The 23355-nt window shown below is 42.0% G+C and overlaps 1 protein-coding gene across 2 annotated transcripts in view; it reads left to right on the forward strand.

The window, feature by feature from the left end:
* The window catches only part of BTAF1 (B-TFIID TATA-box binding protein associated factor 1), a 41669-nt gene extending 38406 nt beyond the window's left edge, over positions 1–3263 (forward strand). For both annotated transcript variants that reach the window (XM_066191170.1, XM_066191171.1), the window contains 5 exons: positions 421–573; positions 1151–1362; positions 1523–1682; positions 2230–2400; positions 2640–3263. In XM_066191170.1, coding sequence (XP_066047267.1) covers positions 421–573; positions 1151–1362; positions 1523–1682; positions 2230–2400; positions 2640–2786 — 843 coding nt within the window. In that variant the 3' untranslated portion in view covers positions 2787–3263. The remainder of the gene's footprint in view (positions 1–420; positions 574–1150; positions 1363–1522; positions 1683–2229; positions 2401–2639) is intronic.
* Positions 3264–23355: the final 20092 nt, after the last annotated feature.

A 23355-nucleotide genomic window follows, 5' to 3' on the forward strand; every position in this document is an offset into this window, starting at 1 on the left:
TACACTTCAACATTAAGAGTCCAAAACATGGACAATATGTTTCCTTAGGGTAGATCTGAATTTTTGAAGGCTCATGATCTTACAGAATTGCAGATTAATTCTTGGTTAATTTGAAACAATTATTCTGAAACTGCTCCCAAACTCATTTGCTCTAGTGCAGACTCAGATGAAAGTGTGGGGAATGGTAATCCTTGCATTTTTCCTGAAAGAAGAGACTAAGATCGCAATGAGTGTAACAGTGTTGGGATACAATTTGAAATGCAGATCTTAAATGTGCAACTTTGAAAATACACCATAAAGTCCAGATTGTGGAATATGGCCAAGTGACCCCTGTACTTAAAATCAATTCTGTTAATCCTTTTTCTGTAACTGTGTTCTTCCTAATTATTTCTTTGAACTTCATTCCTTAAATAATGAAAGGCATTGCAGTACTTACGGAAGCTCTGCAACCATCCAGCTTTAGTGCTCACAACCCAACATCCAGAATACAAGAGAATTACAGAGCAGCTTGCAGCTCAGAATTCATCCCTTCGGGATATCCAACATGCACCTAAGCTGTCTGCTTTAAAACAAGTAAGTGGATGTGTGTTGTGTCTTAAATTCCCCAAATGTCTCTACTGCTGTTACAGTTTAGGATTTTACGTTAAAGATTTCATCAGTCTGGAAGCTCTTCTTAATAAAATTAAGTTGCAAAAGAAAAAGAATGCAAGGGTGTTTTTCAGGGATATGCCCTATTTTCCCTGATAATTCAGGAGGGAAGGGGGAACACAATCTTCATGGCGATTATGTTTATATAAAGTTGTTGGCATATGAAAAAGCTTACTTCTGTTATATTCTTGTCCCTCTTGTTGCAGAATTTTTATCCATTTTTATTACACAGGAGACTACTTCCTTGATACAGTTAGATTGCATTGCATAGCTTTACTTAAAATATAAATTAAGTGAAAAAAATGCTAGGGGGGATTTTTTTAACGACTCTTAAGTTTTTCATAGTTTGACAGGGAAGCCAAACTTTGCCTTCTTGTCATTTAAATACTTCCTTCTGCAGTTTGATTCTCTCATTCCTACTTTTGATAATCAACGAATGTCAATGCTTACATGAGATCTACAGTCATTTTAATGACACACTTTAATGTTCTTTGACTTAAAGCTGCTGCTAGACTGTGGTTTGGGGAACGGTGGATCTTCAGAAAGTGGTACAGAAGCTGTTGTGGCCCAGCACAGAGTGCTTATCTTCTGTCAGCTGAAGAGTATGCTGGATATAGTGGAGCACGACCTTCTCAGACCTCAGTTACCTTCAGTTACTTACTTACGACTTGATGGCAGCATTCCTGCTGGACAGAGACATTCCATTGTTTCCCGGTATGCCTTATCCCCTCAGAAGCAGCATGAGGCCAACTTTAATGAACTGTATTATTTATATAGTGCAAATTTGGGGTTTTTGTCTACCTCAAAGCAGATGAGGTTCATAAATTCTTGATTTAAATTAAACTTACCATACTTTACGTCTTCTTGTATGCAGGTTTAATAATGACCCGTCTATAGATGTTCTTTTGCTCACCACTCATGTCGGTGGACTGGGACTTAACTTGACAGGGGCTGACACAGTTGTATTTGTGGAACATGACTGGAACCCAATGAGAGACCTGCAAGCCATGGATCGGGCACATCGCATTGGGCAGGTGAAAACCTCTTCATTTCCCATAAGGGGGTGGCTTTTCCTTGCTGAACTTGCTTGAGAGAGTTTGTAACGTATAACAAAGTGACATCTGTAGGTTTCTACCAGGCTTCTATTCATACTTATTTCTTACAAATAAGCCAGCTGCTGAACTGCGTACCTCCTTACTCTGCCCCCGACTTGGTAAATCTTCTCTTCTGTACACCCAGAGCTGCAGGAAAGAGGCCAGAGAAGAATCACCCTTTGGTGGAGGAAGGGAGGACAGAGAGTACGAGATTGTCCTTCCCTGGTGCTTGGACAGGGCAGGAATGACTGCTGGTAGTCTTCCCCAAGAGCTGTAAAAACCAATGAATCCTTCCAGAGTACAGAGGCAACTGAAGATGCCTGTGCTGTACAGCAGCGTAGTCTCATGCTTTCCATCTGATGTCTGTCAGACTGAGTATAGTTACTGAAGGGTAACTCCAAGCCAAACTGCTTCTAGACTAAAAGCTTATGCTTTCCTGAATACCTAAGATGATACTTTCTAGCTAAGCGTGCTTCTTTTCTTTCAGAAACGTGTTGTGAATGTGTATCGCCTGATAACCAGGGGAACTCTGGAAGAGAAGATCATGGGCCTTCAAAAGTTCAAAATGAATATTGCAAATACAGTGATCAGCCAAGAAAATGCAAGCCTACAGAGCATGGGAACAGAGCAGCTTCTTGATCTGTTCACTCTTGACAAGGTAAAGAAACATTTTTACATATAGCTACCAAAAATAGAGTCAGCTTAGGAAAAAGCTTTGCTTTGAAATGTAAAATTTAATCACACAAACGCTTAAGTGGGACTGATGAAGAGTAGACAGCTCTCTGAACAACAGGAGGAAGAGATATTTCCCCAGAAGAATTATCAGACTTGAAGAATTTGTTAGATTCTTGAAAACATTATTCTGTATATTAACAGGATTTTTTTTCTTTTGTGAAGGATGGCAAAACTGAAAAAGCAGATACCTCTACCTCTTCTGGGAAAGCATCAATGAAATCAGTACTCGAAAACCTTGGAGAACTATGGGATCAAGAGCAGTATGACACTGAATACAGTCTTGAAAACTTTATGCATTCATTAAAGTAACCATCACATATTTGTAATACAACTGCTGCTAGTTCACGTATTTTTCTGCTGATATTCAGCAAACTTCAAAGCATATAGAGTGAACCTTTAGCTTAATGTGTAAATAGACTTACTGAAAGAAGAATCTTCGAAAGACTGGCACGAAGTAGTGTCAGCTGTTTCACTGGGAAGTTACTCTGTCTTAAACGTTTGCACTGTATTAAAAACTTTAAATGTAAACATTGTGAGGTGGTTTGAATTTTACTTGTTCTGAACAACTGCAAATTCTTATTTGGTAAAAGAATTAAAACAAAGCAGGTTTTTACCTTTGTAACAAGTGTTACTTGTGTTTGCAGTTAAGTCCACCATAATTCCTTTCTGTATCGATAATAGTTTTGTACAGTTGTTTCAGTGAGGACTTCAGATTGTTCAGTGTACATTTTTCTTTTAAACTCAACTTGCTTTTATGGTGTACTAAAAAAGCAATTTTCAACTTAAGCTTTCATTCAGATCATTTCAGGACTTTTATCACCAGAGGCAAAGCCTAAAAGCCTTGAAAGTATTGAATAATGGAATGGCACTAGGCCTGTGCACCCACCTTTGTATACTGACTACAAGTATATCACGCTCTTCAGTCTTTTGACACCATCTTGTGAGAACAGCTGACTTGAACTTTTTAATGTAATGAGCTCTATTAAATACAGGTAATGGCCTGTTTGAGGCCATGTTTGCATCCTGTTAGCAGGGGTGTACTTTTTTAATTTATCTATAAGGCTAGAATATAGCCACTTTGAGAGATGCATGTATTCCATATGTTTCAATCCTATATATTTTTTGTAACTAAAAGAAGAAATTAAATATACAGACAGACATTTTCCAGAAGTAGATTTTACACTGTCTAGGATTCTAAAATCCATGATAAAAGTGACTGTGTACTAAACTGATGCATGATCTAAAGCTTCTTAAAGGACTAGGGAGGACTTCTTTTCTTTAGGAGAAAATATACATAGGAATACCTACATTCAGTTTGAGGTAATTGAGTAGTTAAAATTGTGTAACAAAGATAGTAAGAGACTTTAATAGCAGTGACTGAGAATAATATGGCTGTATGTTATGCAGCTTTTTATAAAAAAGGGAGGCAGTAGTAAAAGTGTGTTTCTAGATGTGCATATGTACCAGTATATGCACTTTTTATAAATATTAAATTATAGATAACTTACAGCAGTTGTCTGAATACATAGAATATATGTATAAATATAAAACCTAAGGTTTGTAGCTTGCTGTGTGCTTAAGCATCAGAGCTTAAAAACCACCAGAGACCTCAACTATTGTAAAATAAGATTGTTTTAAAACTATATAAATCAAGACAGTTCTACAGCATTGGAGACGAATTAATGTCACATTTCAGTAGTTATGAACTGCCAGATTGTAACTAAATTAGCATTCCATGAAAATAAAACAAACTGGGAATGTATAAGTTGTACGTTGAGTTTGTCCGTGTTTAGTTTTGTTTCTGTAGGGAATACTTATCTGGCTGCATAAAAAACCTTATGCTTTTGGAAATTACAGCTGGATTAGGAGTATTATATTGGTTAATTTCCACCTTCAGACTATTTTTCTTGTGCTTTCAGCTGATGATCCAAGCAGGGGAGACAAGATGGGGCTTGGTGGTGTTTGCAGAGAAGTTACAGTGCTGGAATAATGCGAAATTGAAGATAACGTGGTGCAGTAATTTGGTGATAGTGCCTAGAAATAATGACACATTTGAATAAAGAAACTTCTTTAGTGGTAAAAATCCCGTATGTTTTTCTTCAAGAGTTTTATTCGGTGCAATGGTAAAAAAACTGTTTGGGTCCTGTTGTGAAAGAAATAGACAGCATAGGACTGTTTTAAGCCAGTTATTTATCACATTGAGGTTGCTATGCGACCATAATAATTTTAGCGATGGCTCTCTTGGATATCACATCAAGAAGACTCCTGCACCTGAAAAACAGGGGAAGGCAGAATCTAGAATAATTATTTCAAGATTACTATATGTACTGACTGATTTTAAATGTTCTGTGAATTAATGCTTTGAAATGTAACCCAACAGGATCACTGCACCAACTGTATAAAAAATGGGGTTTTGTTACCTTAATATTTAACAAAGAGCTCTTCTATGCTTTTCAAACTAGCAGAGCATTTGCCAAGAACCTGGCTTGTTTGTGCAGTGTCCTCAGTGCACAAACTGGATTCACTTACAGCAAAACTCCGGCAAGAAAATAGCTCTTAGAATGCATTTGATCTAACTGCATTTGATCTCTTTAATGGGTATTCAGCTGGACCCAGACCAAGGTCTGGGCTGGAATAGGAGTTTCTTTATTTCTAGGCTGAAATGAAACCTTCAGATATGTCAGATTCTTAGCACCAATGATTTTGCTTTCCAGCTCTGCCCCTAGTACAGGTTGTTACTTGCTAATGAGGATACAGCCTAAGCCCTGACTGACTGCAGGTGGAGGCCCAAAGAAACATGAACTGAGTAGAACCATGCATGGGCTCAGAATGCTCTGGGTTGGAAGCGACCCTAAAACTCATCCAGTTCCAAAGCCCTTCCATGGGCAGGGACACCCTCCACTACACCACATTGATCCAAGATCTGTTCAACCTGGCCTTGAACACTTCCAGGGATGGGGCATCCATAACTTCTCTGGGGAACCTGCTCCATTGCCTCATACTCAAGGCTTGATGCAATTGTGTGTAATTTGCACTGAATTAAACTAGTCTCTCTCATCATTTAATAGCATCGAAAAAACACTTAATAGTCACCAAAGCTAGACCTCCAAATTAATGTAGTTCCTGGTTCAGAGCTTGCTAATGTGCCTCTGACTAGTGACCACATTCTGGGCTGAAAGGAATGACTTTGAAACAGCTGTATGCATAATGCTGCTTGAAATTCTGCTTAAAACTAAATGGAGAACTACCTTCTACAAACATGCACCAGGTCTGCTTAAACACACCTTCTGCTGTGTCTGTTGTACTTAGTTTAACTAAGACAGACTTGTTAGATTGAATTCTTTCTCCATGCATGTTATCTCTGGAATTCACTTAGGCAGGAAGCTACTTGCTTTCTGCAAATTGCAGATTTCTAGGTTGTTTCTTTGTCCCTCTCCCTAATGCTTTTGGAAGATTTTTCTCCCAAGCTCGCTGAAAGCAAAATTACACTGAACATCCAAGGTATACATAGTGGTTGAGTTTAACTGAAATTAGTTCAAGTTGAGTCTTTTGCTTTAGTCCATTATCTTTAAAAATATTATATTTTACCCTAAGATTACCAGATTTAAAGACAAATGCTTACATTTACCATTAGTGGTAGCCCCAACTTTCCTACTGTCTCCTGGTTCTGCAGGCAGTAAGGCAAAGAGCACACATTTCTAATTAAGCCTAAGTTCAAGCAGAAGTACAGCAACTTTTAAGCCATATTAGAAACTGTGGAAACCTTCTAAGATGGAAACATATTCACATAGCAAAGCTTTTATTAACTTGTTTACAAATGGTAAATAATGTAGTGTTAAAGCTAGCTTGATGTGCAGTGCTAATAGAGCTTTGGCATAGGGCAAGCTGTAAAGATTTTAAGGATCACAGCAGTAACTGACTTTTGTTGAGTTGCTTTGTAATCACAAGTTTGGAAGATGGAGTTCTTTTTTTAAACCAAGCAGAGAGATGCTTTAGAGTAAAAATTATTTTAAAAATCACATTTAAGTGAATTACTTTCAAGGACAGTTCTCTGAATATAAGGATTTTATGGAGGTGATAATCCATCTAAATCCTGTCAGTGGTCTATAAAAAGACATGACCTTTGAATTTGTCAGGATCCCTTTCAGTTGCCCCCTTATCTTCTAGTAGCTTCACTAGTTCTCCAGTATTCTCCTCTACAGCATTTTTAAAAGTATCTGTTCAGTTCCACTGTCTGTTTTTAAGGCAAACTCCCTGTTCAGGAATCAGGATTTAGTTGACTCTCTGGTAGCCAGACCAGACTCAGGGATTCTGCCCAGCAAGGGAAAGCTTCCTTTGGTGTGGGACTGACAGCACTACCCTCTCCAGTACAGGAATGCCACTCCCCTGCTGGGAGGACCATATAGCAGCAGGGTAACAGAGCTCTAACTTCACGCTGACAATTCTGTTATCTTGGATGTCACTCAAAAGGAGATGCTCTTCATCTGCTCTGTGTGTGTGCACAGGCAGGGCTCTGCTGGTATGAACCCTGAGATGAGCTCTGGTGGTTGGAACAAGCATGGTGCTCATGATGCCAAGTCCTCTCCATTCATAAGCTTTATGCAATAACAACAAAACCTTAATTTTCTTCTAACGGGTACCTTTAATTTAACATAAAGAGTAGGTCTGTGCCAAGTTCCTCTGTATCTTTTTTTCTTGAGCAACAGCTGAATACACTGTGTTTACACTGTGCATGTGCTGCAGTAGATAGGCAAGAAGACGAGAGAGAAAGTTGTCCTTTGCCACCAAGGTTATGACATTTTTATTAACTTCTTGAAGACACTGGATCCAAACTTGCAACTTCGCATCTCAAGTTGTACCCACCAGCCTTGCACCTGCACAAAGCAGCACACGTGGGTTTAGGAAATTTGTTAGGGTATCCTTCCTTAAGGCTATCAAACCTTTAAAAAGTCCTGTGTTCAAGACTTGTTCTGTTTTCTTAGCTCAGTCATGTGCATAGCTAACTTGGAGTTGGGTGTCTGACAATTTATGAAGTAATCAACAATCACAGACTCTTACAGATTATGACCTTCAGTATTTTCTTTTAAAGTAAAATTCAGACCAGGATTTGCTAAGTTGTAAGAAGAATTCCACATACTAAAGGAAAATGTTTACTGCTTAATTTTCCTTTTCAGATGAGGGAAGGAAGTTGATCCAAAGAGCAGAAACTTCAAACCTATAAATTCAGCCTCAGGTGCAAAAGCTGCAGGAATGGGGAGAAAGGAAGGATACACTGCATCCTGCCAAATGGCTGTTCCAGGGATGCAGCAAAGTGAGCTACTCTGCAGTTCAGTGAGAGGCTCAGAAATAGCTGAGCTATCAGAACATGCTGGCCATGTCTCCGATACACTCCAGTTCCAGGGGCCTTTGCAGGGCTATGCTGCGCTCTCTGTGCCAAGGCTGTGCCTGCCAGAGATTTCCCATACATCAGGGTAATTACATTTCACAGTTTATGCAGGCTGGGTGCTTAGATACTCCATTGAGAAAATGGGAATACTGCTCAGTGTAACAGCCCAAGCAGATCGTGTGGTTAACTCGTGTGCTTTTTGCTGCTGTTTCAATGTTAGCTCTCTCTGAGTAAATACTGTGCTCTCCAGATACACATTTATGTATTCTGACCCTGTTTCTTGTGACTCATGCTGCACTTACAGAGATTTAATTATCAATCACAGCCCAGCATCTGAGAAATAAAGCCTTCAAGTAGAAATCTGTAATGGTAAGCCAAGGGAAGAGCTAACGCAGATGTTAAAATCTGCTTTTGCAAGAACAGAGCTTGAAAAAAGTCAGTTGAATTTGTCATGATCTCTGCTGTAGCCAGAGAGGGAAGACATTAAAAATACATCAACTCCCAGAAAATGACGCATTCCAATTCCTGCCTTTCTTCTGAATCAGAGCTGCCTCACTTAACAGCAAAACTGACTTCTGCCTTTGCATAACCAAAACTAGTGTGCCTTTAGGAAAATGCTGCACTGTATTCTGATCTATTTCTCCATGCTGCCCTCACCTCCACACAGTCCAATTATAAAACACGTCTGGGACACTTGCAACTGTTCATTCTTGGCCTCTATTTTGCAAGTATCATCACTCACAAACCACAACAATCTTGTCAACTAAACTTCAGGTACTCAGGTGCTATTTCATGTTCATTTGGACACATTTGGATACCTATATAAGCACAGGCAAAGTTCACTTCTGGGCATAAAGTCAAAATTTGGTCCATGCTCATACTCAAGAGAATGTATTTTCAAGAGATGGCAGAGGAAGGAACCATGCAGAATAACAAAACCAACAGTAAGTGCCAGCCCACCAGTGTCTGTCTTCATTTATGACTAATTTAAAGCTCACCCACTTAGGCATCATACCAGTTAAATTATCAGTTCATTTGCAAGCTGGAAAGGGCAACGTGGCACAATTCAAAGTTGGTACTTCTGCTTTCTTTGCTGCCCTGGTGAGAGCTGCAAGATGTGATCAGCATTTCAGGCTTCTCACGGCCGGCACAGTCAGCAGTAGTTAATTATTGTTTCTAAAATGCAGAACTCTGTGTTCTCACAGTTAGAAGTTGCATCACTCTTTGGCTGTGCCTATTATTTATCAGCTGAAGAGCAAGGCAGCAAACAAAGCAAGGAGAGTGAAAAAACACCAAAACCCATGGCAGTTTACATGGGCTGTGAAGGGGCAGGGAAAGCAAAGGAGGAGGAAGGGACATGGGATGCACTTGCCATCAGCCTATTTTCCCCGGCTCTGTTTGGTTTATTTCTCCCAGTTTCCCACTGTGCAGTATTTTTGCCTCCAATGCAGATGTGGTCACAGCTGGCAAAGCCACCGCAGTACCGCTGTGGAAGAGATTAGAATGCCTTACCCCTGGGAGCCTGGTGTGTGCTGCTTCATCCCCTTCCCACTTCAGCAGGAAAAGTAGCTCCGGCCACCACCACAGGAGCCTGCTGTGCCGCCCCAAATGAGAAAACAAACCAGCCGGACTCAAAGCTCAGGTAAGTTTCGGTGGCAGATGGCCACGGACACCCCACAGCTTCTTGCACCTGCGCTGAAACCCAGAGAGGAACTCCAACCCTTCCACACCAGCCAAGGCCCAACACCGGCCGAGAGCATCAGCAGCCAGCGCTGCCTTCGTGGAGTCATGAAACCGCAGAACGGCCTGAACTGAAAGGGACCCGCAAGGCTCATCGAGTCCAGCTCCTGGCCCGGCACAGGACTGCCCCAGGAGTCACACCGGGTTCCTGAAGGCATTGTCCAAACAGTGCTTGAGCTCTGTCAGGCTTGGTGCCGCGACCACTTCCCTGCGGAGCTGTTCCAGTGCCCGAACGCAGCCTGGGTGAGGAACCTTGTCCTAATTTCCAACCTAACCCTTCCCTGCCTTCATGCCCTCACTCTCCAAATGGCAGAAGAGAAGGAAAGGCCTCAGAACCACGAGTCCCTCGCTGCTCCTCGGGCTCCAGCCGCGGCCCTCGGGGAAGGGGATGGAGGCACGGCGCCTCAGCGCGCCGGCTGCCGGGGCCGGCGCGGTGCGGGATCCGCGCAGCGCCCGCCGACCGCAGGGCTCCCGCTGGTCGCCGCTCCCAGCGCAAGCCGGCCGCACGTTCCCCATCTTCCCATTTCCTCCCCCTCCCGGGTCTGCTGTGGGGAGCCCCAGGAACCCACCCCGCCCCAGGGCACGGCGGGCGAGGCTGGGCGCCCGCGGAGGCGGCTTTGCGCCGTGGCAGCGCTCTGCGCGCCGGCCAAACCGGCGGCTTCGCCTGCGGCAGCGTGGATTCCTGCCGGGGGAGGGTCAGCCCGCATGAGGGGCCGGCTTGGGCGCCTTGTGGATTTTTCTCGTTATCCGCCCGAGGTCTCCAAAGGCAAGGAGGGCTCCTCTCTGTTTCGTTAGTCTGATGCTAATCTGTCAAAGAGTAAGACTTTCATCTGTGGCAGAGATGTATTCAAGGCACTAAAGGGCTTCTGCAATTATTAGATGCCTTTATCAGCTTTGCTTTGGCACTTAATCAGCTGCAAAAGCTATTTATTGCCTCATAAACTCCTCTGCGGCAAACATTATCCTTTAATTAATCCCTGAAAATTACAAAAGATGATGAGGTAACCCCTTTTTCACACCACGCAGTTAAACTGAGGAGAATTTGTTGCTGTTTTCCCCTTTCATTTTGTTTTTAGACGTTTGTCAGCTGTCTCAGTTAGAGGGCTTGTTAGGACAGGTAGTAGCAATTTAGCAGCATGTCCCAAGTAACAAATACCAGCCAAATCACTGAGCTGTAAGGATTATTCACAGCTGAGAAAGTTAGGAGATGAGTAAAAGTTAAACCTTCATTTAACTCACATTAAAATAGGAAAGGCAATCTGAACAGCATGTGGCTGCAGAGTTAAAGGATGTTACAGACTCATTAAAAGATTGCACCGGTTGCTGATTAGGATTTTTTTAAGCTAAGGACACAATGGCAGAAGTAGATCTCTTGCATACTGTGAGACTTCAGATGCATTCTTGCTGTGTATATCATTAACTTTTGTATATCAGCACTCAGAGGAATTTAACAGAAAAGCATCAAGATCTGTCTGCAACAACTCAATACCTTAAGATTTCCGCTAGAATAGTGTTTTGTAATCTGGATACAAGTTTTCTTTACAGTACAGACATAAAATTTTGCTATTTCCACGTGCCCCAACCAATACCCCCTCCAGATTCAGACATTAGTTTTCAAGTAAATCTTTTCACAAAATAACAAAAATGTTAGGCATCACTATTTCAAACTTTTATCTGACCTCGTGAGAACTAGAATTACAGCTGGAAATTCAGTGCTCTCGTGTAAATGTGTTGATTCTACTTCACAGGGGGGGTGAGAGGAGCAAGAAACATTCCCCTAAATATTTGGGACTTGGCAGTGCTGAGTCCTAACTCTTCACTTCCCATGGATGACTGATAATTGTTGTGGAATTGCCATTGGCTGGTCAGAAATACGATGTCAAGAGAGAAGGTCTTTAATCCAGGTCAGTTGCTGAGTTGCAAGAAGCTGTTGGGACCGTGTAATCAGCCAGTTCTCTGCAGATGTGCAGAAAATGTTTCATAAACTGTAAATTGTATTTTAGGAAGTACCTAGTGATGCAGGTAGTTAAGGTAGAATAAATTTGGTAGGGGACTTGAAGTATAGGAAGGGAGGATGCTCTAAAAATTATTGCAACAAATTTCCCCATCAGCGTTTAAAGTTTCCAAAGCAAATTCTGAAAGGGGAAAAAAAAAATCTCTTGTGTTTGAGAAATTGGAAAAGAGAAAAAGAAAACTGAAATAAATGTTGCCTTCCATGTCTCTTAAAGCTCTTTATTTTTCCTCATCATTGAAAGGAAAAACACAACTCAAACCCACAAAAAACTCAGCCTTGTTCTAATCCTAGCTCACAGCTGCTAGGGAATTTACATCTCCTGTGGCAGGTGTTAATCACGGTGAGACTAAAGAGCAGTTCCGCTTCAGTGAGTCTTTCTGTGTGTTAGTAGGTGGTAGCATAGTCAGGACTCAAATTATAAGAGATTACGTTTTCAGAGATTTGTTGAAAACCCCAACCCAGCAATCATGTTTTCCAAAGTAATCCATTTGTTACTGCTGGAGACATCCTGCACTGGTAAGTGGTGTGTTCTTGCCACCTGAGTTTCTGAAAATTGGCCGGGGGGGGGAAAGATGCAGTAGGTGAATACTGTTAAAGCAAAACTTTGGAAGCTGGAAAGTCTGAGGCTTTACATCCCAGGAGGAGGTGTGGTGAGGTGCAGCTGATGCAGTTTTTTGCAGTGTTAGATGGTCCAACAGCCACCTTGCTGTACTGCTGGGGAGTGGAGGGCAGGGCTCTGCAGTGGTGCAGCAGCAGTCCAGTTACCTACTCCAGCCCCAGGAACAGTCACACCGGCAGTGGGACACACCCTATGCTGCAGGAGCCCCTCAGAACCTGGAGCCCACAGCTTCTTGAAATGAAAGGAACCACAGTAAAAGAAAACTTGAGTTCATTGGGAGATAAAGTGGGTAACTAAGTTAGCTCTAATTCAAGATACTTCTCAATTAACTGTGGTAGTGAGAACACGTGCTCAGGAGCAGTGACAGTCACGACTCCCTTGCCCTTCGGCAAGACAAGGCCAAAGGTGAGTAACCTGAGGAAATGCCAGCAGAGGTCCCTCACTGCAACTGGTTTGGTGTCTCTACGCATTTAGTTGTGGCTTTCTCATATGCCTGTAACGTCCTCTCTGAACAGTTTGGTATTTTTGTCATGCCTAAACCAAAGGATTTGGATACAGGAATAATGTTCCTCATCCTGGTTGCATAACAGAGGACAAATCCCAGCTGCTGTCCTTTTCTTTCAGAGCACAGCTGGAACACCAGGGCAAAATGGCAGTCCCAGTCCTATTTCCATTTTTATGGGCTAGAGTGATTGTTCAGTGATGTTAGGGTAAAGGCCTGCAATCCACTAGGATGTGAGTGGACTTGTGTGGGATTCCTTCCACCCTGAAACTTTTCTACAATGCAACACAATCTGAAATACCATGGGGTGTAAAGAATGTGAGAGTGAATGTGTAAGGATATCAGGCTGCTCACTCTAGTCTGGGTTTTATGTGCCTCCCTATGGAAGAGAGACTGTGGTTGTGTCTCTGCATCACAGACTGTTCATTTTTTGCATGTTAAAGCAAAACTTCCTTTGGCTAAAGTGCAAAAAAAGTCCTGGTAATGTAAGTGCTACTTACCTACTTCTACTTGAAAAACATTCTCTTGACTCTCTAGGGGATACAGAAAAAGAAACCCAAGGAGAAGGGATTTTGTTTTCCTCAAATTACATCACATCACACGATTTTCTATTAATCTTCTTTTCAGTGTAAAGAATATCCCTGTTGTTTCAAAAAGATGACAGCATGCTGCCCAGTAGGCCAAAGGAATGATAATGCACTCTTAGAGCATGAGGAAATCAGCCTTGTTAGCACTTCTTCCAAGAATAAAGCGGAGCAAAAAGGTTAATGCAGGGTTGAACCCTTTCGAGTAATTAATCAAATGTGTTAATGAGAACACCACTTTGTTATCATTTCTAAAAAAGAGTGGTTGGATCAGAACAACTTGAGAAGTAGAAACAATCTCAGCATATTGACTGTAGCACTTGGTAAGAGACTCAGAGCTGCCTGAAGAGTCCCGTGCATCACTGTGCCCAGCCTTGTCCCACCAGAAAATCTACAAGCAGGAAGCCGAAGTTTCTGTGAGTGTTGTGGGTGGGGGGGCATTGTCTCCTACAGCTCCAGCAGCAGTGAGGTGCAAGAGGCAGACAAAGGCAGAGCTGTTATTCATGCTTTATTTGGTACAAACAATGCATTTTAACCTGCCTGGCAGAAACTGAGCCAGACTGAGTCAGAACTGTTTTGAACTTGGATGCCAGAGTTGTTCCTAATGTCTGAGCAAACCTTTTCTTCCAGCTTCTGCTGATCTGATTTGCAAGCCAAAGGGGTTTGTACAGTTAACCTAAGTGCATTGAATAGGTTTTGACTAATTCAGTATCAGCTGGAAATGGGTGTGTAGGTAATGGGATATTGCTGAGAAGCAGCTTCTTGTATTGTGCTCTTCTGAGTACAAGTTTTGTTTGAATGCTGCCATAGTCCTTATTGGACATCACAGCCATGTCTTTGAAACAGTGACCGACACCCAGTGCTGGGGATAGAGAGCCAGTGAAATGTGAAGTGTTCATAACCTCTCCACTCAACACAGTCCTTTCAAACAGGGTCAGGCTTTCGACCTCAGTTCTTTACACAGGGAGAAAGAACAAGCAATTAAAGCTCCTTGTATCCTTGTAGCTGTTAAGTATAGAAATTAAATTATACCAATGTGTGTTCTCTACAGTGGAGATGGAGGCAGGAGATCATCACATTAATTAGTTTTTTCTTTTGGATAAAAGACTGTCTTTATTGAGTATTATAAGTGAGACCAGTGCATTCCTGACTGGCTGTAAGATCTCAGACAAGTCATTTCTTTTCGGTCCTTCTGTTACTTTTATGTGCTCATTTTGGTTTTCATACTTAGACTGAAAGCACTTCAGAACAGAATCTCACTCTCTCTGCCTTATGTAATGCCAGGCCTGACAAAGCTCTGCTTTGCTTTGGGGCCTTTAGACACTGATGAAACATAAATACTTTCAAAGATAATGAACTACACTGACTTTGAATGGAAAGTTATAGTCTGGCCTGAGAAAGAGGAATGTTTACTGCTCTACCCTATCTGCTGATGAGTATTCTCTTGGAAAGGAGGAGATTGGAAAGTTTTGCAAACATTCTAAATGTTCAAGATGCTTTCAGAGTTTTGGCTGACTCTGAAGGAGCTGGAATGTGAGTGGTTAAGTTGTGTTTGGCTGAAAATCAAATGAGCTCGATACCTGCATGTCTCACTAGCACCTGAAGCCTAGAAGAGATTTAGTAAAAATTAAAGAACTCCTTGTCCTAAGCAGACAATTGTGATTCCTTACAAAACTTAACCATCAAGTGCCTTGAGGGGCGCAGGCGTGACAGTGTGGTAATATTAGGCTGTAAAACAAACAAATCAAATCAAAATAGGCTTTCCTTTGAAGAAATACATAAATTTTCCATTAATTCTTTTTTTTTTCTATTATTTTTATCACAACAGCACCTGAGAGTCCAGTCAGCATAAAGAGCAAGGCGACATACAAACCCTGCTATAAAATTCTGCTCTTCCTCTGAAGCACAGTTGGTCTTAGGGCACAGTGAGAGAGTCAAATTAAGTTGCATAAGAGATGCTTGGTCTGACTACATTTTGTGACCTTTTCTTCTCCAGAAGTTCCTGTCATGTCAGCTCTACCAGCTGATCTACTTTATTAATTCTTTTTTCCAACTTGAGTTTTTAGTAGAGTGAGATTGCATTCTATAGTAATTAGATAGATAAGAGCTGAGATAGCTGCAACTCTGTCAGAGACACAGGATTAAGTGTCCAGGGAGTGGAAACTTCTTAACCATGATCAGCAGCAGAAGACACAGCAAATGAACATGCGCTGATTAGATTAAGTCAGCCCTGGTGGCACAGGTGAGGGAAATAAGTACAGTCAGAAATTCCTTCTCACTAAGTGCTAGGCTGTAATGAGGAGTGCCTGCAAAGACAGTTACTGTTGCAATTACTCTGGCCTTTTTAATTTCTTTGTTTTAAAAGCCAAAGGAAGTCCCCCCAAAATATTTTAATAAGTGACCAATGTAATCATTTAAGTATGGGTAGAGTATATACAGTTTGCTTCACTCTTCTCCTGTACAAGGTGCTTTAAATGTAGAAGTGTCACTAATTAGTCCACAGATGCAACACAAAAACTGTGGTCTGTGTGTTTTCCCTCAGAAGGTTTGTGACTGCCAGAATGTCCTTTGTAATCATAGAAAGTATTTCTATCATGGGAATGGTCCAGGTTTAGATACTTGGTTGGTATCATCATGATGGACTATTCTAATTTGCCTTCTAGTTCACTGACAAGCATTCCTAGCAATTGCAAGTTTTTGAGAAATAACACCAGGTCACTAGACCTGCTGATCCTCAAGGCAGGCTCATAATTCACTTCCCTAGAGTGCATATAGGGGCAGCTAATAATATCTCATAAACCCAGTAGGTCAGGTGCATCTTTTTAGGCTGTTGGATGCCTGTCGGGTGGTTGGGAAATTCTGAACCTGCCCAGTGTTGAGGGCAGTTAATGCTTTCATACTTGGCAGTGCAACTTCACCAGGACTAGCAAAGAGCAAGTGATGTGGACAGCAGCACACCTGAGATCTTGTCCTTCTTTGGCATGTGGGAATGTGGTGTGGAATTCACACCTGTGTGTCCTTGCAGTCATCTAATTTTTTTTTTCTTTCTTTAATAAGTCATTGCAACTGAAGCTCTTCTTATAAGTTGTGAGAAAAGATGGAGGCTTGGTGGTGGGAAATGAAAGTGTGCAATGCAGGTCTACAAAAACATTTGCTCTTTGGATTTTGGTACTCTTCAGGCAGCTAGTATATAGTAACCTACTCTGCTTTGCCAGGGCAGGCAGCTCTGGGTCTGTGCAGAGGCACCTTTAGGCAACTTAGCCAGAGAGTTCAGACAGCTTCAAGGTCATGCAGTAGGAATTTTCAGGAATGGTTTTGGACTTCCATTTTTAGTTACATCCTTTTTTATTTTTTCAGTTTGGTCCTACAGTGAAATTTGATTCAGACAGTACTAAAGGTTTTTCCACACCAACAATTTCATCTTCAAAGGCATTTGCAGCTCTGACCTCAGATATTGTCACTGTTTCATGTATTTCTCCTCTGCTGACTGCAGGAGGAATTCACGTTCGCTGTTCATAAATAGGATCATGCCAGAGAACATGCTGATTCTGTGTGCAATCTCAGCCTGCAGTCTGTCTCCTTGATCTGCCAAACCTGAATTTTTAGCTGCCCACCTGATTTGAAAGGGGGCAGATATTACTTTCTCTCTGAAACGAACTGCTGAATTAACAACTCTCACCTAAGGGCCACAAATGGAAATGAAGGGCTAATTCCCTGTGCTGTGGTGCTCAGCTCTGAATTATGTGGCAGGCACTCTGAGCAGTGCATATGATATTCTTAGAAACCATTTTGGTGAGGTGTCATTACATCAGCCGGGAGCAAATGTAGATGAAAGGCTCAACAGATGACAAACCAGAGGAATTTCCTTCAGTCTGAGGTCCATGTCCTCATTCAGAAGTTGGATTTGGAATCTGCTTGTCCTGGGTGTCATCAGAGAACATTTTGAAAGCACGCACACAGCTGTCCAGAAAATCTGAGAGGATTGCTGGCCAACTCATTTGTCTTTACAGCTTACATCTGGCTTTGATGAGCTGCACATGCATGCATAGGATCTCTGTCCAGGTGGACAAATGTTTAGTTTAATGTTTAGCAGTAAGTCCTTCGTAGCCTTTCAGTCAAAGGCTTCAGTTACATATTAATGGCACAGGCCTTTGTGCAGGTTCAAGAGCAGGAACACTGGTACGTGCTGGGATGGGAAATGTTTTGGCTCACCATGTCAGATATAGCTGTTGGCCCCAGTTTGGCAATTACTTCAGTGGCCATGTAATTTTAAGCACATAAGTAATTCTAGTCAGTCAGGCTTGTGTTTAAAAGTGCATTGCTGACTGGGGAATTTCTGGCTTCTATAGCTGTTCAAATCTTGGCTCTCTGGAGTCTTCCTCCAAATCTAACAACATTTCTGTTTTACTCTCTCCTGGGAGAAAACTGGTAGCCTGCTTTGCTCTGTCGGCACAGACAGCAAATCTGCTTTAGCTTCCATCCTGTGAGACTGTCATTTATGCACTGGACAGATACCTTGTTGGGAATAAATGGGATGGTTTTCTTGAGAGGCCATGCAATGTGGATTGCAGAAGCTGAGACTCCTTATTTAGGTTGCATGAAAGTGTAACCCAGAAAACTGGCAAAAATTTTACACACACTTTTACAAAGCTGGGTGCTTGTTCCACAAAGTTTAGAAGTAGGGCAGTACAGAACGAGAACCAGGAGACATATTGGAAATGGAATTGCTTTTGCACCAGGATTGGGAGAGAAATATGTAGCTCCTTTGAACTAGTACATGAAGCTACACCAGCTCCATGTTACACGAGATAAACATTGTTCAGGGAGGTGTGGAGAAGATATAGCAGCTTAAATCTTGAGGGAGAGGACGGACTGTTTGGAACATTTATAAGTAAGGGAAATATATTTAAATCTAAGGTGCTATTCCTTGTCCAGATTTTTTTATTTTATTTATTTGATCCTTCACTGAAGGAAGGATCAAATGGGTTGCATCAGAAAGCCCAGTGAGGTTTTTCTCTGTCCCTTCCTCAGCTCTGCACTTGAGGCTTCTGTTCATACTTCAGAGCAAGGAATGATCTGAGGAGAGTTATGTGTAAGGGTCTACAGCATGTTTGGGACTGTGCTCGAGAAGAGAGGTGGAACTGACAGGGGGTGATAGCAGCACCTTCTAAAGCCTCAGCAGGGATATCACGTTCTTTAGATCTGGAGAGAACCAGCATCTTCCCTGATTGCCTTGTCCCACTGCCAGGGCGAGGCTATTACAAGTAAATGGCTCAGTAATAGGAGGAGCTGCAGAAGGGCCCCAGGAGCCCAAGCAGGTGGTACAGCTTGTGATGACAGGCTCAGTCTGTGGGAACAGTATGCGTGCTGGAGATAGCCAGGGAGAACCCATTTTAGCAAGAGCTGGGCAGACTCACAGTCACATGGGCTCTGGCTCAGCTGTACAGCCTGAGCTTTAGGAAGCTGAGAGAACCAGGTTTTGAGAATTTGCATATTACAGCCGAGTGACTCCACTGACTCCATTTCCTGGGCCCAGTGAGTTCTCACAGTCCTGTTTCTGCAAGAGTCACAAAATGGATGACACCCCCCCCCCCCCCCCCCAAACTTCTAATCTGATAGCACTTTTGGAATTGGTGTGGAAATTGGGCAGAGATTCAGCTTGAGTATTTGATATGAAGTGTTCACTTCTGGCTAATGCTATTTCTGTTACATCCCTCCTTCAGAGCATGATTTAAGAGGACTGTCTGAGAGAAGGCCACTGCAACTTGCTGACTCTGTGTTACCTCCTGCAGCATTTTGAATTCAGCTTAATTCCCCTGTGAAAAGAACTGATACAACCAATCCCCATGAACTCTTCACACTTGACAGAAACACAGGTGAAGAGGGTGATCCATAATAATTAGGAAGTTGGGATCAACAGCAGGCAGGCTTGGCCCAAACTGTTATGCTCAGGGGTAATACTGCAGCTTATAATACACAACTTAATTACTAGAGAACATCCTTTCTGCAAGTGAAGGCAGTTTCCAGAGTGGAAGACCTGCTATAAATATAGTTCTAAATTCTACTCAAACTAGGTTAGGAGAGCATAAGCTTGAGTAGAATTTAGAAGAGTAAAAGGAGAATGTCATGTAGTGTTGTCCTATTTCTGGCATCACTCCTCAGTGGAAAGGCCATTGTCACCTATCTGCCTTCGTGTATCATTCGGAAACAAATCGAACACAAGACAGAAATGATGGTCCTTAAGATCCCTTTCCAAACAAAAGTGGTTGATCCTACTTAAGGGCAGTGGCAGACATCTTCAGTCGAGGGCTGCAGTTGCTCTGTCAAAGGCAGACTGAGCTATGGTTGTGTGAAGTCCTTTTGTGTGTCACAGATACTGTGTCAGTAAAAGTCTAAACTGCAGAAAAAGTTCATCCCCACACTTTGCTCCTTTTCCTCTTACTTTATACATGTACTCTACATTCTACAGGCTCTGTTCAGTGGAATTAAGACTCATAGGTTGGAGTTAAATTTAAAATTTAAGGGTTTCTTCTAATATGTTGTGTAAGAATAGTCTGACAAATGCAGAGGATATCACATATCTTAGCATTTGTTTTCCTTTGTCTCATACAACCCCCAGTTTCATTGAGGATTAGATGTTGACAGCCATTACACAGCAGGGAACTCATTGCAGAAGTTACTGGGTTATATAATGGTGTAAAGGTTTCCAGACTCAGTAAGTCATATCTCCTCATGACCAGGTTTTTTTCTGGCCTTCTGGCTATATAGTCTATCCTAAACGTTTTTCAGGGAAGTGTCTGAAGTAGTTTTACTGAAGGAATTGTAGCACTGAAATTCCCTGCTATCTGATGGATTTTTCCAGAAAAAAACATTAGCAAGAGACCATTACAGTTTGTCATGTTTATATCCTATCCTGCTCTGAGGGTAGTGCTTTCATTACATGGCCATAAAGTAATGGTAGTTCTCTGCCTCTAAACTCTCTCGACAGAGAAGTGCTAAAACATTCTATTTCTGGATTTGTTTTTTTTATCCTTTGTAGGATTGGGGTGAGGGGCATGGAGGGGTGCGAGGGTCTGTGATTGCATTATCAAATATTTCGTGCTTTGCCTCGTAGAGTGCAGGTTCTTCAGCACTTCAGGACTTTAGAGTCATTTTCCTCTGTGTGGCAGGTGATTTTTTTTCAGTGCTTGTTGGAGTATGTATTTTCTGCTGTTGTCTGGCATCAATATTTAGCATCTTTGAATAGAACAACCTAAGCACCTAATGTACACATTTCAAAAAAATCTGAACTGAGAAGAGGAAAAACAAGTCAAGGTTCAAAACCGAATCTACAAATTATGCCAGTGACATTGAATTTGAGCATCACCATGTCTAATTGTTTAGACTGTGGTGGCCACGGCACAATCCTGGCCCTTGAGTGAGGCACCTGTAAGTAAATGTGATGCAGTGATACTCAAGGTGCTTTAGCATGGGCGAATTTAGTTGCTTTTCAGGGTGGTTTATCACACCCAATATTTTTTACTCACAACAGTAGTGCTTCCTTGCATTATGCTGCCTGTGACTTGAGTAGGGCTTTTGCTTTCTGTTGTTCCACTTCTATATAAAACAAATCGAGTTTCTCTGGACTAAGAGGGTAGAGCATAGGAATGACTTACTAACTGAAAGGCCTGGACACCCACTTGGGAGTGGGGAGCTGTTGGCCCTGCTTTCTGCCCTGCTTCCGAGTTCAATGTAATAATCAAATACTCTTGCTTGTTTCTGTCAGAGTGACTGGAATTTGCTCATTTACAAATGGTCGCATGCAGGTCCGGTCAGAAGTAAGAAAGGTAGAGGCAGGTTGCTCAGCAGGACATTTCTGGCACGTGTCTATGCTGTGATTCTGTGGGCCCTGAGTACAACAATATGCACAAGGCACAGCTGGAGGAATTAGGTACATTGTGAACAAGATTTTGCCCATCTTCTAGAATTTCAGAGTTGTTATTTGACTCTGACCATGTTCTGTAGTCTGACTGAGATTAGAGGGGGTTTTGCAACTCTGAAAGGCAAAGATTTTGGAGGACAGATGAGATGATTTATCTTTGCCATGACTTTTGGGAGTATTTTGCAGAATTCTTTTGCATATGAATTGTACCAGCTCTATCTCTTTCAGACTTTCATTTCAGTGGGAACACGCTGAAGCGGGCAAGGAAGTCAAGAAGGTATCTCAGAAGGCACGATCTTGTTACATGTAATTTTATGAACAACCGCTTTGATTATTTACCTTAATGGTGATGCTTATGCTCTGCCAGAGACCATTCTTTGTAGAGAGCAAAATACACATCACAAAATAGTTAAGAGTCGTTGTCACAACAAGGAGTAAATAGGTTTACTTCTTGCTCCACAGTGCAGGAAATTTTGAAAAAGAAAATAGTGAAACATAAAGATTTCCCCAAGTGTTTTGACCACTCAGGCTATTGCATAGAGAAGGAGAAATACACCTGTGTTCTCCAGTGTGTGAAACATAATAAATACATTTGCAAGTGCTTTCTGTATTTAGGCCTGCAGGCAAAAAAAAAAAACCAAAAAACCAGGGTAATACCCTGAGAATCTAGGTGGATCTTAGGTTATTGAACAACTGAGAAGTATAACAACACAAGTAGTTTTATATTCCTGTTCACAAAAACACAGGCCCAAGCAATGCCAGGGCAGCAGCTCAAAGGGGATTTTAGGAAGTTGGTAGCAAATAAACATCACTCAAGCTCCTAAATGGAGACCTGGTTTTATTGATTTATCCCCAGGTGGCCTCCCATGGTAAGTAGTGGCAGGCATAGACACACCAGGAAGCTACTGTGCTCTGGGTGGGACAGCACGAATTCCATCCCAGCTGTTGCCAAAGGTCTGCCATATGACTTTGTACTTGCTGGTAGTTTATTTCTCCTTCAAAAACAGGAAAAGGGGGAGATTTCTGGACCTTTATCATGTTTCCTTCCCTAATTCCTGGATGAGCAGTTTGTCACCCAAAATAAACTGGAAAAACTTGCTTGCCCCAGAGGGGAGAGAGGATTCATTTGAACAGGCATCGTTTGTGTGTGCAGCTGGTGCATCCAACTTCGTCCTGTGTTCGTAATGGAATTGTGTTCTGTAAGGGTTTTGCAAGTAGCTTGTAACATTTTTATGAAAACAGGTTACATACATTTCTTGTTTTAAAACCCATTTCTTGATTCATCCCTGGGAGAGAATGCAGCAATTCTACCCCTGAGCTCATGCTGTTTATCTTTTGCTAAACAGAGGAAAGCAGATTATGGCTTTTAAGAGCTAAGCTTCAGCTTTTCTGCAGGTCTGTGTGAGGGGGGACATACTGCTTTGGTGCCTTGAGTGCAAAATTGTTTAACTTGGGTGCATGTCTAAATAGGCTTAATACATTTCCACAGTCACGTAGGTGACTATTTTAGTTCAGTTTAAATTTGCCAAAATAACACATACCAAGCAGAAACAAAAGAGGCCACGCAGCCTTTTGTACTTCAGTGCACTGGTTTAAATTAAGTTACTGCAGGCAAAGGCTGAGGTAAACGCTGTTATCAGTGGAGAAGAGAGTTGTCAGTATCAGTGCACCTTGCCAGCAGCATGGCTGACTTCATCAAGAAGGGAAGGACTTGGGATTAGAAGGTCCAGAGGAGCTGCACTTCTTCCCACAGCTGTCCTCTTTAACTGAGGAGGAGCTAAACTCAGACTGAGTTTTGTCCAGATGGACTTGGAACATTGTACAGTGAGAAGCTGCACTAAGCCATTAATTGGAAGGTGTTTAGAAGAACTCCCTTCTCAAATTTAGCTCTGAAGTAAGGAGAAGCTCACAGCTTCTCATACATTCATTCAGTCCAGGAATGAATATTCCAGATCACTGCCTTGCAAAAGCAGAGCTCTTCTCCTGGCAGAGCAGTCAGACCATTCTCCTGACAGTTGCGGTTATTCACTACCAGTTTGAAAACAAGTCGGCCTGTAATTTCTAGTGCTGATAGTTCCAGCAGGGCTCTTGAGCTGCATTTATGCAGACATT

Source organism: Chamaea fasciata, unplaced genomic scaffold, assembly GCF_029207755.1.
Source record: "Chamaea fasciata isolate MVZ Bird 193981 ecotype frontalis unplaced genomic scaffold, bChaFas1.0.hap1 SCAF_9, whole genome shotgun sequence".
NCBI classification, from domain to species: Eukaryota; Metazoa; Chordata; class Aves; order Passeriformes; family Sylviidae; genus Chamaea; species Chamaea fasciata.